General features: G+C 46.7%; 1 protein-coding gene across 1 annotated transcript in view; it reads left to right on the top strand.

Moving 5' to 3' along the window:
- The window catches only part of Plxna2 (plexin A2), a 203,053-nt gene that overhangs the window by 180,955 nt on the left and 5,283 nt on the right, over positions 1-16,815 (top strand). Inside the window, exons 21-31 of the mRNA XM_045142360.1 lie at positions 1,484-1,626; positions 2,051-2,319; positions 4,265-4,331; positions 4,497-4,643; positions 5,210-5,369; positions 5,658-5,761; positions 10,083-10,182; positions 11,007-11,197; positions 12,708-12,877; positions 15,127-15,339; positions 16,151-16,301. Coding sequence (XP_044998295.1) covers positions 1,484-1,626; positions 2,051-2,319; positions 4,265-4,331; positions 4,497-4,643; positions 5,210-5,369; positions 5,658-5,761; positions 10,083-10,182; positions 11,007-11,197; positions 12,708-12,877; positions 15,127-15,339; positions 16,151-16,301 — 1,715 coding nt within the window. The remainder of the gene's footprint in view (positions 1-1,483; positions 1,627-2,050; positions 2,320-4,264; positions 4,332-4,496; positions 4,644-5,209; positions 5,370-5,657; positions 5,762-10,082; positions 10,183-11,006; positions 11,198-12,707; positions 12,878-15,126; positions 15,340-16,150; positions 16,302-16,815) is intronic.

The raw sequence follows: 16,815 nt of genomic DNA, 5'->3' as shown, positions 1-16,815 counted from the left end.
CACTGTTTAAGACTAGCTTCTGTGCACAGCTACTGAAATGCATAGAAGTATGTTTGTGGCGTGTTGAGCCTCCTCAGGGACAAGGGAGCCCAGCCTCCTTTCCAGCCTGTCACTCCCCAGGTTTTTTTTCTCTCACTACATGCAGACTGGGTGCTACATTCAAAAGGCCACAGGGCACACTTGCTGGCATCCTTGGCTGTGAACATATGTATGAGCAGAGATTGTGTTTCCTCCCATCTCCCATACAGACACAGCCATAGAATGGCAAGAGTACCTGGAATTCTCTGGGGCTGAAGACCTGATAGGCTCTTTAGGCAAACATCTTAATTAGGAATCGAAAAAAACAAATTTTAGTTTTGCTGAAAATGACAAAATGACATTTTCAGAAGCCAGCCTCCATGACAGGTGAAAGCTGTGCTGGGATGGTTGAGGCAGAAGCTCCTCCAGTACCAGACCCGAGGAGTGTGTATACATTCCCTCCCATGAAAGCCAGGCCAGCCACCAGGAAAAGATCTGGAAGCTCTTTACAGTCCACGTCCATCTGTGGACCAGTATCTGAGGCTACCCAGGGCTTTTACATCTTGATTTGTCCTCTTGTTGGGGAAGTGCAATAATTTGTTTATTCTAGTCTTTTCAGGATCCCAGCATGACTTCCCCTGCTTTTAGTTCAACAAAAAGCCCAAACACAGTGTTCTCTGCATTTCAGCCACATTTCCAATAAGAAGGAAAATCAAAATTACTGATAAGCATAAATGACAAAATAGAGGTCACCCACCTTTCTTTCTTTCTTATTTGGGGAAGGAAAGAATGGACACATCAGGGCCTCTAGCTACTGCAGACTCCAGACACACGTGCCAGCATGTGTATCTGGCTTTACTTGGGTACTAAGAATCAAACCTTGGTACCTTGGCTTTGCAGGCAAGCACCTTAACCACTAAACCATATCTGCAGCCCCACCCATCTTACAACCTAAGAAAGATAGCCTCCCGTCACTACAATGAGTACTACATAGTAATATTCAACTTGTAAAAGAAAGATAGTCATTTTGGTTCTCAGTTTGGGAGGAGTGTGGTCCAGACTTAGTCAGCTCTGTTACTTTGAGTCCTGTGGTGAACAGAACTCTGTGGTTAGAGTGTGTGCCAGAACAGCTGCTCATCTCATGACTAAGAAGTGAAAGGACAGAGAAGCAGAGAAGAGAAGAGATCCCACAATCCCCTTCAAATACATACCTCCAATCACCTTAAGAGTCCAGCCAGGCTCTACCTCCAAAAGTTTCAGCCACCTCCAGTGGCACCAAGCCTGTACCAAATGGCCTTTGGGAGATCCTTACAGTTTAATGTACAGCAAAAGCATGGGATCCTCCCGCAAAACACTCCTCTCGGCCCCTCACTGCTTTGTACTTAAGTTCCCCTACTCTCGTGCAACCTTCCCTCTCCTCTTCCTGAATGGAGCTCCCTCTGAACCTGTCTCTGCTTACTCATAGCATTTGCTGAGCTTCAGACAGACATCAATGAACTAACCAGTGACCTGGATCGCTCAGGAATCCCCTACCTGGACTACCGTACCTATGCCATGAGAGTACTATTTCCGGGCATCGAGGACCACCCCGTCCTTCGGGAGCTGGAGGTACTGCTCCTGGCTGGGGATGCACATGTCCAGGGCTTCCTGGAAGGCCAGAGGATCCAGCAATATGGAGGAGGGTTAGGAATGTACAGCAGCATCATAGACAGAGGACCCCCCAGAAAGGTCATGGCTGAGGGGAACCCAGGCACTGGGGGATAGTTCCAGGGAGAGGCTCACTGTTACTTTTGGTTAATCGCTAAGTTAATTAAGATCCTGCTTCATTCTAGCATGGGCTTAAGGGGCCTTAAAGGCAGGAGTCTGCTGGTTTGTTGTTCTAAAGACACTAAATTAAGGCAAAGGAAATTAGGGAGAGATTAGTAAATTAGAGAAGTCTGACAAGTCAGGCCATTTCCTGTTGTATTCTTGAGGCTGCTAAGGACCTAGGTGGGTAAGAGCCTGTCCCTGAGGGGTTCTCCACTCTCTCCAGGTGCAAGGGAATGGACAGCAGCATGTAGAGAAAGCCTTGAAGCTATTTGCCCAACTCATCAACAACAAAGTGTTCCTGCTGACTTTCATCCGCACACTCGAGGCCCAGCGCAGCTTCTCCATGCGTGATCGTGGCAACGTGGCCTCACTCATCATGACTGGCCTTCAGGGCCGCCTGGAGTATGCCACTGATGTCCTCAAGCAGCTGCTGTCTGACCTCATTGACAAGAACCTGGAGAACAAGAACCACCCCAAGCTGCTTCTCCGCAGGTTTGACCTGTGGTGGGGTGAGGAGGGCGGCGGGGGTAAGGGGGACAAACCTGTATCGGAATACAACAAGGTCCTTCATTACCTGTGTCTGAATAGGACACAGTGCCTAATTAGTCAGGCACCTGTGCCTGTGCCCTCACTTCCACACAGAATGGAATCTGATCTGCTGGCCCTGGGAGAATTCCACCTCAATGTGAGGGCGGAAAAAAAAAAAGCAAGCAGGTTTGGGTTTAGAACTCAGCTCCTTCCTGCCACCTATTAGTTGTGACCTTGGCCCATGGATGCTATCTCTCTGCGGCTTAGTTTTCTTATAGACATAATTAGATGAGAATAACACCTGTCTCAGTCTGTTTTTCTGCATCTGGAGCTATATGACCTAGCATAGTAGCTAATGGCTATATAGAACTATTAACTAAAATTAAATGAAATGTAAACTTTGATTCTTCCATCTTGCCACATTCCTAGTGTTTAGGAACCTACCACCTATACATGGTTGCTACCATATCTGACAGCACAAACCATGTTCATCATCATAGAAGGATCTAATGGACCTGCTGGGCTGGAAATTTAGGGTAGCTTTGGTGATCAGCTGCTTAGGCTGGATTTGCTAGCACCTACCACCTTCCCCAGCTTCCCTTACCTGGTGAGGCATAGTGTTCAGAAACCCTGCATCTCCTGTTTCCACCCTCACTAGAAGTTATATAGAGCCAAGCAGAGCTCTGGACCTCTGGGCAGCTGAGGTTGAATATACCTCTTCCTCTTTTGCACATTCTGCTCATCAGTCTCAGGTTTTCAGGCCCCACATGGGATGAGGAGAGAGGAAGAATGGCTTGTTTTATGATCACTGAGCCCCATCCTGCCAGTCTGTGAATTAGAAACTTTCATTGAGGCTGTTGTATTTAAATTAGAGCTAATCTCGAGCACAATGCAGGAAAGGGTACTGGGAGGGCATGGGCGGAAGCTACAATTTCTCCTGCCATTGTCTCTCTCCCAGACCGAGATTGCTGAGCAGCTATGGCAGATGCCTGGAGTTTGCTTCAACCAAAGGGTATTATTTGCAGCTTGTATAGAGTTAAAATACCTCTAGGTGTCCCCATCACCATCACCAAGTCTGCCACATGGTGGCTTTGTTTCTTTCCAAGAATACAGATTTACCTCCTGGAGTGTGGGACTGAAGGTGGGCTGACAAAAACAGGCCCTGTTAGCTAAACTCTTAAGCACTGCTATCTACCTGCAGGGCTGGGGTCCTAGAGACCACACACAGTAGTAGTGGTAGCTGATATTTATATAGTGTTTACTGGGGAGCATGCATTATTATTTGCATTTTAAATATATTAACCCAATCAATGCTGACAACTATAGGGTAGTTCCCATTTGGAGATAGGAAAACTGTACCCAGAGAGGCTGAATGCCTTGTCCAAGGTCACATGGCTAGTAAATGGCACAGTCAGGGTTTGAGTCTCACTGTGAGCATTGCGGGGGTGGGGGGTGCAGGGACAGGTGTCATACATGCAACACTAGAGTACCCCAGCATGCAGAGACTGCAGAGGAGCAGATGGACTGTTCTTCATCACCCTGAGGCTAGAGAGAAGGGGAAAGCTAGTCTTCTTTAGCCTATGGAATGGACCTGTATCTATATCCCACACCAAGTGTTGCCAGCATAGTTTGTGGTATCACAGAGCACCAGGGATAAAGCATCATAACCATCCATGGCCCCAGGAAATTGAATCCTGGGTGACTGCCCCTAGGTGATGTCAACCTGAGTATGAGGAAGCACATATTCCCAGCCAAGTCATGCTTCTAGTTTTTGCTGTAGTCCCTCTGGGCTGCTGATGCTGTTGTCTGCCAGCCCTGTGCTCACTTATGCCTACATGACAAACCCAGGCCATACATACCACTGAGACCTTTGCATAAAGGATGGCCCCTCCCCTTACACCTTCTCCAGGACTGAATCTGTGGCTGAGAAGATGCTGACCAACTGGTTTGCCTTCCTGCTTCACAAGTTCCTGAAGGTGAGAGGGAATAAATCAAGCATAAATCCTGGCTTCGGGGGCAGAGTGGGGACCTTACCATCTGTAACAGGAACTCCCTGGCCTACCTGCTTACCTATCCCCAGTAGTGGAGACTGTCAGGAAGGTCAGGCAGAATCCGTACTTACGATCCCACTGTGCCCACAGGAGTGCGCCGGGGAGCCACTCTTCATGCTGTACTGTGCCATCAAGCAACAGATGGAGAAGGGTCCCATTGATGCCATCACAGGCGAAGCCCGCTACTCCCTAAGCGAGGACAAACTCATCCGGCAGCAGATTGAATACAAAACCCTGGTGAGGAGGTACCCTCTTTGGCTGTCTACAGGGATCAGAGAGAGGCTGAGGGAACAATCTAGAGTAAGCTAGAGGAACATATCAAGTATAGGAAGGGCAAAACTTCCTTACACATCTTCATATATCTCACTTAGTGGGCCAAACGCTTTATGCCTCAGTTTCCACTGGATAATACTGAAAGAGAAAACAGTCACTCCATTAGAGAAGGCATAATTAGCAAGAAAAGGAGTGTGCTAATGTCTAGTGCCAAAACTTTGGAGAAGTATGAGGCCACTCCTTGACACACTTGGAGCCATCTTAAACCTCCTTGGGTGCTTCATGCCAGGCTTACCACCTCCTCTAAGCAACCCAGGAAGCAGAGCCATTTTTTGAGACGGGCAGGTGGACACAATGACTCAGGTCTCACCTAATAGATGGCAGGAATATGATAGAAACCAAGGTTCAGAACAGGGACTCTTACACTCCTATTAGAAGGGCAAGCCTTAGAAGAAGGTTTTGATGCTTCACACCTTCCCTCATGCTACCCCTTGATTATGCCTTGCTCACCATCAATCCCCTACTTGTAGATCCTGAACTGCGTCAACCCTGACAACGAGAACAGCCCAGAAATCCCGGTGAAGGTGTTAAACTGTGACACCGTCACGCAGGTCAAGGAGAAGATACTCGATGCTGTCTATAAGAACGTGCCCTACTCCCAGCGGCCGAGGGCCGTCGACATGGACCTGGGTAGGAAGTCTTCCTGTGGTATAGGAGGGCAAAGAAGGGCCATAACTCCCCACAGCTCTGCCAGGAAATGGGAGGTATGGGAGATGCAAAGTAAAGCTCTGTCCTGTACATAGCCCCCCTTGGAGTGTGGCTAGGTCCTGATTCTTCTCTCCTGGGCTTTTCCTGCTCAGCTGTGGGTCTCTCCCATGCTGCCTTCACTCCATGGATCTTTGGCTGTCTCTAAGCTCTGTCATAGAGATCAGTCCCCACTACCCTCATACTGCTGTCTACAACACTCTCTCTACCCAGAGTGGCGCCAAGGCCGTATTGCCCGGGTAGTGCTGCAGGACGAGGACATCACCACCAAGATCGAAGGTGACTGGAAGCGACTCAACACACTGATGCATTACCAGGTGAGGTCAGGCCGCTGCCAGTGATCTGGGGACCTTAACGATCCAGAATGACCCCTTACCTCCCAACCCTGCCAGAAGACCTAATATGCCTACCAGATGCTTTCTTCTTGCCCTTTTCCTTCTCTTCCCCAGGCCAGTTACTGGGATTCTTACTTAGCTCTGGCTGACTGTTAGATGAACAAACTGGTGAAACTTCCAGAACTTGGATCCTCAGAGTGTCCTCAGCTCGCCTCCACATGTTTCTAGTATCTATCTCTGTTTGTAGAAAGGACAACATATTGAAAAATCCTCCACCTGGACAGGCCCCAGAAGGTTCCTGGCACTTGATTTCTGTGGTGTCTTGCTGACGTCACTGACACTGTGGCTTGCAGCAAAGTAGGGCACAGATTTGTCTTCAGGTCTTATATTCTGTGGCTGGGCTCACTAACCAGTGTCCTCAGAAAAATTACCTAAATTATTTTTCTTCTTACCTGTAAGAGGTGCTGCTAGTGTCCCTGGGGTTACAGGTATGTGGGTTAGATTCACTGTGGAAATGAGCAGTCAGAAAAAATATCAGCAAAAGAACACAAGCTGGAAGAGCATCTGCCCCTCCCTTCTCTCCCATGGGGGGGGGACCACTCACAGCTGGGGGTCTCTATAAGATTAAGCACAGGTAGAAAGATTGGGATTCAGATAAAGTACTAAAATAGAAACTGGAAATGAGACACTGAGGGAAATTAAGCCAACCAGAGGAAAAGCCTCAGGCTGTAAGACCCATGGGATTGTCTGATGAATAATATCCTCCTGTGTCCCCAGCTCACGAAGGGAGTATGCAGAGGGGCTGGCAGGCAGGTCTAGCAAGCACTGAGCTGCCAATGACCAGCTGATGGGAGGCCCTGGAGCTGGCCTGGTGAGTCAGATACTAAGGAAACTAAGGGTTCTGAGGATATCCAAGTCTTCCTCTTGGACCCCATCCCCACCTGAGGGAAGGTGTGTAGAGGAGAGCTGATATTTTGGAAGTATATTCAAGCACTGCCTTTCGACTCTGGTGGTGTGACTTTAGTCTCTTCCAACCTCAAGTTCTTTATCTACACATTGGAGATAACAGCCCTGACTGGGAAAGGTAGCTGAAATAATTAGAAACAACAGGGGCACATGCAGTCATGCAGGCAGTCATAACTATTTTCCTCTTAAATCCATGGACATACACAAGTTCTGTCACATCTTTTGGTTAACACATCTGGTATAACAACTGTAATAAACTAATTAGAGCTGGATGAAAAAGTGTAAAAATGAATAGCACAATGTCCACAATCCTATGTCCCTGAATGACAAGCAAGGAACCTTTCTGATTCTATCTCTGACAACTTAAGGCTTATTTCTAGGGTGTCCATCCTGTGGAAGAACGAAATGCTGCACTGTGCCCCTAGCACAAGATGCTTCCAATTCCCTGATGTCATTTATCATTCATGTATTTATTCCTTCCTCAAATATTTACTGAGCTTTGCAAAGTATGCAGCACTTCCCACACACTAGCTCTGAGTGACAGGGGCAGCAAAGGAGTCTTTTCCCTTTGGTAGATGATGGTGATGGTGTTATTCAAAGTAGCGTCATAAGGCATTCTACAAACATTAACAGCCATATTGGTATGGAAATGTTAAACTTAATTTTTTCCCATTTGTACAGGGATAGTGTACTGTATTAAATATATAAGGTCTTATCTATGTGGGTTTGATTACAGAAACTAATAAAGTATTCTCTAAATTTAAAAAATGGAACCATGAACCCATGGTGAGTGCTTACTAGGCACTTCACTCAGCTTGTGTGTGTCTTAATTTCCTTAATAATCTTCACAACAATCATTACAAATCTGATTATTGCCCTCTCTGACAAATGAGATAAATGAGGTCCAGGGAAGTTAAGCCATCTTACTGGTAAATGGCAGAGCCCAGGTCAGACCCAGCCAGGCATTTTGAATGTAGGCTTTCACTGTCTGTTGGCTTAGAAGAGCAAAAAAGAGCTCTTTAGTGCCTAGATATAGAATTGAGCTGAATTGTGGTCAGTGATACTTATCTTGTGAATCTCCTCCTCCTTCTCCTGCTTCTTCTTCTCCTTCTCCTTCTCCTCCTCCTCCTCCCCCTTCCCCTTCCGCTTCTTTCTTCTTCCTTCTTCTTCTCCTTCTCCTCCTCCTCCTCCTTCTTCTTTTTTTTTTTTTTTTTTTTTTTTTTTTTTTTTGGTTTTTCGAGGTAGGGTCTCACTCTGGTCCAGGCTGACCTGGAATTAACTATGGAGTCTCAGGGTGGCCTCAAACTCTCAGCGATCCTCCTACCTCCGCCTCCCAAGTGCTGAGATTAAAGGCGTGCGCCACCACACCCGGCATGAATCATCTTTTAGGTAACCGCATACCTTAAATAATGTGAACCGTCTTCCCTGAGAGTGCACAGGCCTGCCCTTACCAAGCTTTCAGGGCAGCATTTCTGGGCCATGGGTGACAGGATAATTCCTGAAAGACAGAGTTGTGGAATCCGCCCTCAGGTTCTGATAATAGCAACTACTTCCCAGTCCAGGGACCTGTCTGCACGAGGAAGTGATAGAACAGGAGCTCCTTCCCGGCGCAGGAGCAGCTTCTCGAGGCTGGGGATCTTGAACCTCTGTCCGTTCTACCCTCTTGTCACCCTCTCTGCAGAAGAAAATCTTATCATCTTAGTTAACAAAGAGATAGCTAAAAAATACTGCCTGGACTCCTGCAGATTTATAAGGAGGGTAAAATTAAATACCACGTCTAAAGCTGGCTATTAGAGAATCTCGTTAGCACTAATGTTCATTTATAGTTTGACTTCCCAACATTTAATTCTTTTTTGGTAGGAAAGAGGGACTGACAATTTAAGACCCAGAAAGATGGTTTTATGACTGGTGCAACTATAAATCAAACTTATAAAGTTCATAAAAATTGTTAAAATAAAAAATGGTTTAATAGGAATATTTTATGGCCCATAACATTATTATAGCTGTTTTATTCCCTCTGCATTAGGGGTTTAATTGGATCGCCACAATTCTGAGGATTCTCCATTTTTATTGGATGGAGGGTAATCTTAAATCAAAATGGCCCCAAATGTCTTCAATATGGCTACTCATTCATCAAACCTTCCTCTCCCTACCACTGGGTGCAGAGCCTGGCATCTTCTCTGAGTTTGGGAAAGGTGCCATCTTTCTTCTGGCTCCCCAGGGGCAAATGCCCTTGTGGTGAAACTGTTCAAGGAGGCCAAGGCATAACATGGCCCAGTTCAGAAGGAAATTGGTACAAAAGGAGAAGATGGGCCTTGAACCAGCACAACTAAAATCCCAAGTTAGGATATATAATGAAGAAAATGTGTGCCCTAGAGCTTCATAGGTCTGGTGACAAATATGGCTCTCTGTGTATTAATGATGAAACCTTGAAGATATGCCTTAGCCTACTCATGCTCCCATCCCCTCCTTTGCAAAATGGTTGTAGTTAACTACATCTCACAAGATTGACCATAGGATAAGTCTACCCACCTTTCATCAGTTAGAAATGTATTGTGAGCCACATGGTCATTCTGGGTTTTTCACTAGCTACAGTAAAAAGAAAAATAACTGAAATTAAAATTAACAATATATTTTAACCTAACCAGTCTAAGATAATTATGGGTTCAACATATAATCAATGTGTTATAGTTAGCTTCATGTTGCTGTTAGAAAGAACCCAACCAAAAGCAACTTTTCAGAGGAAAAGGTTTACTTTGGCTTATAGACTTGTGGGGAAGCTCCATGACAGCAGGGGAAAATGTGGCATGAACAGAGTCTGTACATCACCTCCTGGCCAATATCAGGAGGACAACAGCAGCAGGAGAGTGGGAAAAGGGAAGCTGGCTATAACACCCATAAGCCCACTCTCAACAATCTACTGCTCCAGAAGGCTCCAAAGCCCAAATTTCCACCAGCTAGGGACTCAGCATTCAGAACACATGAGTTTATGTGGGATACTTGAATCAAGTTACTACACAACATAAGAATTATTAATGAGATCATTTATTTTTGTATCAATTCTGAAATTCAGTGCATATGTCTCAACTCTGAAACTTAGAATGCATCCAGTTGAGACTAGCGACATGCTGGCTGTTCCACTGCTACACAGGGCAAGAAGCTGCATAACAGTCAGCAATACTCCAACCCAGTGAATGCTCACAAATAAGCAGGAATGGTATTTGGTATTTTCCTGAACTTCTATCTGCCCACTTCCCATAGCCTTCTAGAAGTATTTGACTACTCAACTTCCCAAGACACCTGCATTCAATCACACCATGCTCTTGCACCCTTCCAGGTGTCAGAAAGATCTGTGGTGGCTCTGGTCCCCAAGCAGACCTCTTCTTACAACATCCCTGCCTCTGCCAGCATCTCACGGACATCCATCAGCAGATATGGTAAGCAATCTCAGGCAGCTCAGGGTCCACCTGCCCCTACACAGCAGGAATGCCCAGAGCTGTTAGGTCTCCATGAAAAGAGGCTCACTTGCCTCTGTTCTTCTCTTCATATTAGGGCTATGTCTCTTTTAAGCAGATGCAAGCAGCAGGTGGCACCATGAACTTCTCCTCTGTTATTCCAGGCCTAGTGAAGTACTTGGAGAGGCCCAGAGTAGAGAAGCACCCAATGGGAGGTTAATATGCCTGTGGTCCTGGTTGCGTTATTGTCTCCTTTTACTTTCAAAAGTGACCCAGTTTATACAATAAGTTGATCATTCCTTCCTTTCTACCCTTCACTTCCTCTGGGCAGTGCTGCCATGCTTCAATCTTTCTTACTTTGTCTTGTCTGGTTTCATATAAGTATGAAGGCATGGGGCTGCCCAGATGAAGGATGACACCGGACTCAGCCCAGTCGTTCTACAAAGGGTTCAGGAAAGGCCTTTTCCTAGGCCTCAAGAAAGAAAGGCCCACTAAGTCCCCAGAGAACCCAAATAGCCTGTGTCTGTAGTGTGCAGCAGCACCTGTGTAGGCATCTGACTGGTGTTCTGACTGCATCCAGAGAGGGCACTCTGAAATTCACATGGGTTCCTCAGGTCACAAAATTTCTAAATGCTTATATTTTTTAAAAAATGATTTTGGGTTCCTCTGTTCCTGCTAACAAAGGATCCCTAGAAATCTTCATCAAGCATATCAGTTCAGAAAACTCCTTCCAGTTTAACACAGGTTTATTCTGAGTGGATACTGCAAGCCAGTCTCACACTCAGCCCTCCCTGCCCTCGGCTTAGACTCCTCCTTCAGGTACACTGGCAGCCCTGACAGCCTTCGATCCCGGGTCCCCATGATCACCCCAGACCTGGAGAGTGGTGTCAAGGTGTGGCATCTAGTGAAGAACCACGAGCATGGTGACCAGAAAGAGGGTGACCGGGGCAGCAAGATGGTGTCTGAGATCTACCTGACCCGGCTCCTGGCCACCAAGGTAATTCCTGTTCTGCCTAAGGCAGAAAGGGCCCCTTCATTTAGATGGACACAGTCCAGGACCCTGAGATGGCTCCCCATGGGATCAGACTGCCACTGTTCTCTACCCTTTCACACATATAGCAAGAGTACAGGTGTTTTCTACTTACCCCTCAGTCTCTGCCATGGCTACTTTTGTAAAAGCTAGAAGGTCCAGTCAAACCAGCAATCTGAAGGAAGGCTTTCCTTCCCTACCTCATTGCATCTGCCCCACAGGCTGAAGGGTGTTGTCAGAGGTGGCACTCCCTGCCCTTTCTAGTACAAGAGTGGCAACCCTATAAGCAATATTCCAGGTCAGACTGGATTCCAAACACTCTTCCCACTGAGCCCACAGCAGTGTTGCTGGAACATCAATACAGTGACTTAAAGCTTTCAGACTTGCTTCTAGAATGGTCCAGAACATGTCTATTGGACCATGTCTCCATTTTTGCTTTGCCTATGTTAAACATATTAATAAGAGACCAGCAGAGAGACACTAGAAAAGGTTAGGGTTCTGTTAGTCCTCAGAATGTTCCTTGACCACTGTGAGACAGACTCAGCCTTGCCTCATTGGACTGTATCTGTGTGTTTGTGAAACCTGATTCTTCCCCATATATGGTGCTCCAGACACTGCTTATCCTAAGGCACCTTAAGGCTATTCATTCTTCCTGTCAGCTTCTCCCTGCCCTGAAAGTTCCTGCTAGATGGTGCCAGTCACTGGCATACATCCTGCCCTTTCAATCCTTCCTACCTCTCCAGTACCCTATGCAGCACCCCCCACACACACCCCTGCACTTCCATCTACACATTCCTTTTTATTATTATTATTAGTTACATACACAGTGTATACATTCATGTTGGTGCCATCGTTAGCCTCCTCCCTGTCCTCCCCGCCGCTGCAGGGGCCCTCCTTGTTGGTGTGTATGTGTCATGCATTGTGGGGTCTCTGTGCATAATGACCCAACGTGTGGTGCTGACATTCTTTCCAGCCCCCGCCTCTGCAAATTTCCCTGAGCCAATGTTGGGTTCATTTTATGTCTGCTTCAGTGATGAGGTCTTGGGAGCCTCTGTGTCTCTGGATATCTGGTTTGGTAGGAGTTGAGTGTTCTCTGTATCTATTTCCTTCACTCTTGTGCTGGTACCAGGTTCACCAAGGAAGCAGCACTCTTGCTCATTTCCCCTATTACTCTTAGTTTCAGCCAGTACCCTTTTCAGGTGTCATGGGCTGGTTCTCTCCTTAGAATCTGTGTCCATCTGAAAAAGAATCAAATTCTCCAATGGAGAGTAAAGTTAGCACCAGATAAATGGGATAACCTTTATTTTTTAGAGAGAATTTAATAGGTGCAGGCTCTCTTGTAGCCCGCAATTGATGGGAGCATATTCTTGACTCACAGCAAATTTCCAAGCAGTATGGGTTCAAGGTACTATCTGACATGCCTCATGCCACCCATGGTGTCCACCTTCCATCTTACTGTCCCCTCATGCTCCCCTAGGGCACCCTGCAGAAATTCGTGGATGACTTGTTTGAGACCTTATTCAGCACTGTGCACCGGGGCAGCGCTCTCCCCTTGGCCATCAAGTACATGTTTGACTTCCTGGATGAGCAAGCAGACAGACACAACATCCATGACACAGATGTGCGACACACTTGGAAAAGCAACTGGTAACCCAGAGGAGCCCAGTGGGGTTGTCAAGTGCTCTGGTGGATGGGGACCCGCTAGGACCAGAGTTGGAAGCAGCCAGGTCTCAGCTGGGACTGAGTAATACAATGCTTCCTAGGACACATGCTCTGCAGAGCCAACCCTATCCCCATACTGCCTGCTCTAAGTGGGGCCTCCCTTGCCTGAGATGTATTATTCCCTGTACTCATTCCTTAGGGAGAACTAGCTCCCTTGATGGGGAGCCTATAGTAATCAGGAAGAGGAAACTGGGGAACCAGGCAACAGAGAGTCCAAGCCAGGTACTGTTGAGCATTCTGAGAAAGGCACTTCCTGAAATGGGATCCCTGGTAAAGATGGCCAATGCTAGGGAGGAAGCTGGTATCTGCTGTAGATTTGAACCCAAAAGTGTGAGGCACTTATTGCAGACTTGATCTCTTAAAGCTAGGCTCTCACCACAGGAACAATGCTTTCAGGAGGCAGAAGGAAGAATGTCCTATAGATGTGACTCTGCCCGAAAGTCGCTCCCATATCCAGATTAATGGCAAGAAGCTGCTCCCAACTATCCCTGGCATGACTCTTTTTCTTCCCAGGTTTACAACAGGCTATGCTAAAGACTGGATTCAGACAGGGCTTTGCCAAGAGCTATAGTCAAAAGGCTTCCTCCCTGAGAGAGCACAGAGGAAAAAGGCATTTGGGTTGGGCAGACAGCCCACGCAGCTGTCTGGAGTCAGCAATCCTCAGAAAACAGAGCCGACTCAGATGGGCCCAGGCTGTTATTTGGAAATCAAAAGTCCTAGCAACCAACAAAACACTTTAGAAGAAGCCAACCCAGCATAGACTATGCTTTTCTTCTATGTGTGTATGGTCACTATGTTCTCCTAGCCTGTGGCTTTGGTCACAGTGGAGTGACTTAGAGATTGTTGGTGGCTGTGGATGAGGAGCCTACAGTATGCTTTTCCAGGGCAAGCCCAGATAGTCTCTCTTGCTTGGCAGGATCCCCAGCCCAAGGTTAGAATTTTCAGGAAAATCCAGAGAATGTTATAGGCTTTCTCCATCTCTGTGCCTTCTGTGGCCCGGCCAGGCCCAAATGATAGAAATACACTCATTGGTGTTGTAGTACAACAGAGTCCCCTGGCCCATAACAGATACAGTGAAGATCCAAGGAAAACTAAATAGAAGTATTCAGTGCCACCAGAGGAGGGACAATAAGCAGAGGAGATGGGCTAACACTGAGGTGGCTCCTCCCAGGTTTTAGGAAAGGGAGCAATTATTTGCTCATTGGAAGACAAGAAGAAACCACAATGAGAGGGTTGGAGGTAGGAACACTGATCTTCCCAAGACTTGACACTAGTATGACACTTGGAAAAGCCTAGGGTCCATGAGAGTCAGGACAAAGAAGTGGAAAAGAAGGGGAGCCATCTAGGCTAGAAGGACAAGCCTGGGACAAGGCTCACTCCACTTAGGCATAAAAAGAGTTAAGGCTAGAAAAGAAAGCAGAGTGAGAAAGAGGCAAAAAGCAGCTGTTCTAGCTCTGGAGGAAGACAGAGGGCCACCAGAGCAGAGAAAACTATTCCCTTCCGCCTTTAGATTCTTGAGTGGCAGAGGCTGTCTCCTAACTACTTCTCAGTTCCTTTTGGGGTGAGAAAGACTCAGAGCTATTCCCAGGATGCCAACATCAGCCCCTCCTCTCTCTGCCTTTCTCAGAAATAGAAAGCTCTGTGGAGTACCCAGAAAGAACTGCCCTCCTCCAGGAGCCCAGTCCTCAGCTCAGCAGCCAAGGGCAGCACTGGAATGCAGCTCACCAGTGGCTGTACGGAGGGTGCAGGTGATGCCCTTTGTACCATACTGAGGCAGAGCCTGGGGACTTCCTTCTGGACAGTAGCTATGATAACTGTATGAGGCCAGGAGTCTGGTGGCTTTGGAGTGCCGAGAAAGTTGTGTAGTCCTCTTGGCCTTCCCCCTGGGCAAATGAAGTCTTTAGAAAAGATTTCCAGGAAGAAGCAAGGTCCAGACATGCCCACCTCTTAGCTGTTAGGGAGCAGACCCATGGCCTAAGAAGGTACAAGGCCCTTCTGCTTTCCTCCCAGAGCCAGTAACAGCATAGGCTGAACTAGCAGCCCCTGTCAGGTGGGTTTTCTGAGTTCATTTCCTTGCCTTTTAGATGGGCTAGCTGCCATTCAGGGCTGGGGTGGAATATGAGAAAGGGGCAAGGCAGAATGTATTTTCAGGTGTATTCTGCCTTTTTCTATAGCCTCCCTCTACGCTTCTGGGTGAATGTCATCAAGAATCCTCAGTTTGTGTTTGACATTCACAAGGGCAGCATTACGGATGCCTGCCTCTCTGTGGTGGCCCAGACCTTCATGGACTCCTGCTCCACATCAGAGCACCGGCTGGGCAAGGACTCCCCCTCCAACAAGCTGCTCTATGCCAAGGACATCCCCAGCTATAAGAGCTGGGTGGAGAGGTCAGTAGTTCCCTCTGGATTAAGACCTCACATTCCCTTCCTTCCTTGTTCAAACTTCCTGCTGTGGTAAGGAAGAGGGCTTTGTTCCCTTGGAGCTCTTATTATTACTATCCTAATTATTGTTTACTGAGCACTTGTAAGAACTTCATGTATATCATCTTATTAAAATGTCTAATAAGTGACTATTGCATTCATGACCTCACAGTGGCTTGTGAGTGTTATAGGTTCTACACAGTGTTGGGCCCATCACCGTTAATATTTCATCATGTATGATGGAGGGGGAAAGAAGACATCAAAATAGAAGAGGAGCTAATTAGAAAGAAGAAGGGGTTTGCTGTGAGGGTGATGGGGAAGGGACAAAAGAAGATAGTGGGAAGGGATTATGATCAAAATATATTATGTATATGCATGAGAATTTGTCAATAAAATGCTTTAAAAAGAGAGAAAGATGTCAAATGGAACTATGGAATAGTTACTCTCATTTATGCCCATTTTACCAGCAAGGAAACTGAGGCACAGAAAACTTTCCCAATGTCACCACCTAGCAAGTAGGAAAGCTTGGAGGTGAGCTCAGTGACTCTGGCCAGTGTGGGCTCTTAAACACATGGGGCACACAAACAGCTCTTAGCTGAGGAAACTCCCCCTTAGACTTTAGCCCCAATTTGAAACAAAATCCAGCAGAAGCCCCATCAAAGAAAATATCAAAAGGCAAGAGCATTACGGACCCCAGTGTTCCCCAAGGGACCTGGACCAGGGTGGGTGCTGGCAGATGTTTGCTGATCTCCTCATGGGTCTTTCCTGTCCATGGCAGATATTATGCAGACATCGCCAAACTCCCTGCCATTAGTGACCAGGACATGAATGCCTACCTCGCCGAGCAGTCCCGCCTGCATGCCACAGAGTTCAACATGCTGAGTGCCCTCAATGAGATCTACTCATATGTCAGCAAGTACAGTGAAGAGGTAAGACCATCACAGGCAGGGCTCACAGGAAGGGAGCCAGGCAGCTAAGCATAAAGCTTTATCAGTCCTGAAACACCAAAGTGGGGATCAATTTGAAAGCACATACATATAGTCAAACCTGCTGAGCTCAAAATTAGTTCTTTATATGGCAGTCAACCTTCTGACTCACTGAATGCTTCTTCATACATCATTGTCTCTCATTGTTAATGCAATAATTAACACTTTACTAATTTTTTTCAATTCAAAATGCTGCATGAATAATTTCATTTTTTCTTAAACAATGGATCAAACTGTTTCCAATTGAGCAGATTCTGTTGGTCAGATTTCACATATGATTACAGCTTTGGGAAGGACAGGTCATGATTAGCACTGAACCTCAAGGAATAAGTAGCATGTGGCAGTGGTCCCATGAGACTAAATGGAACTAAAAACTTCCTCTGTGACTTCACACCTATTATCTAAATAGAGCACAGCACTGACAAGCTTATGGGATGCTGTGAGAAGAGACCTGTGG

This window comes from Jaculus jaculus, chromosome 1 (genome assembly GCF_020740685.1).
Source record: "Jaculus jaculus isolate mJacJac1 chromosome 1, mJacJac1.mat.Y.cur, whole genome shotgun sequence".
NCBI lineage: Eukaryota > Metazoa > Chordata > Mammalia > Rodentia > Dipodidae > Jaculus > Jaculus jaculus.
Note: the sequence above shows the minus strand (reverse complement) of the source record. Positions and strands in the feature narration are given on the sequence as shown.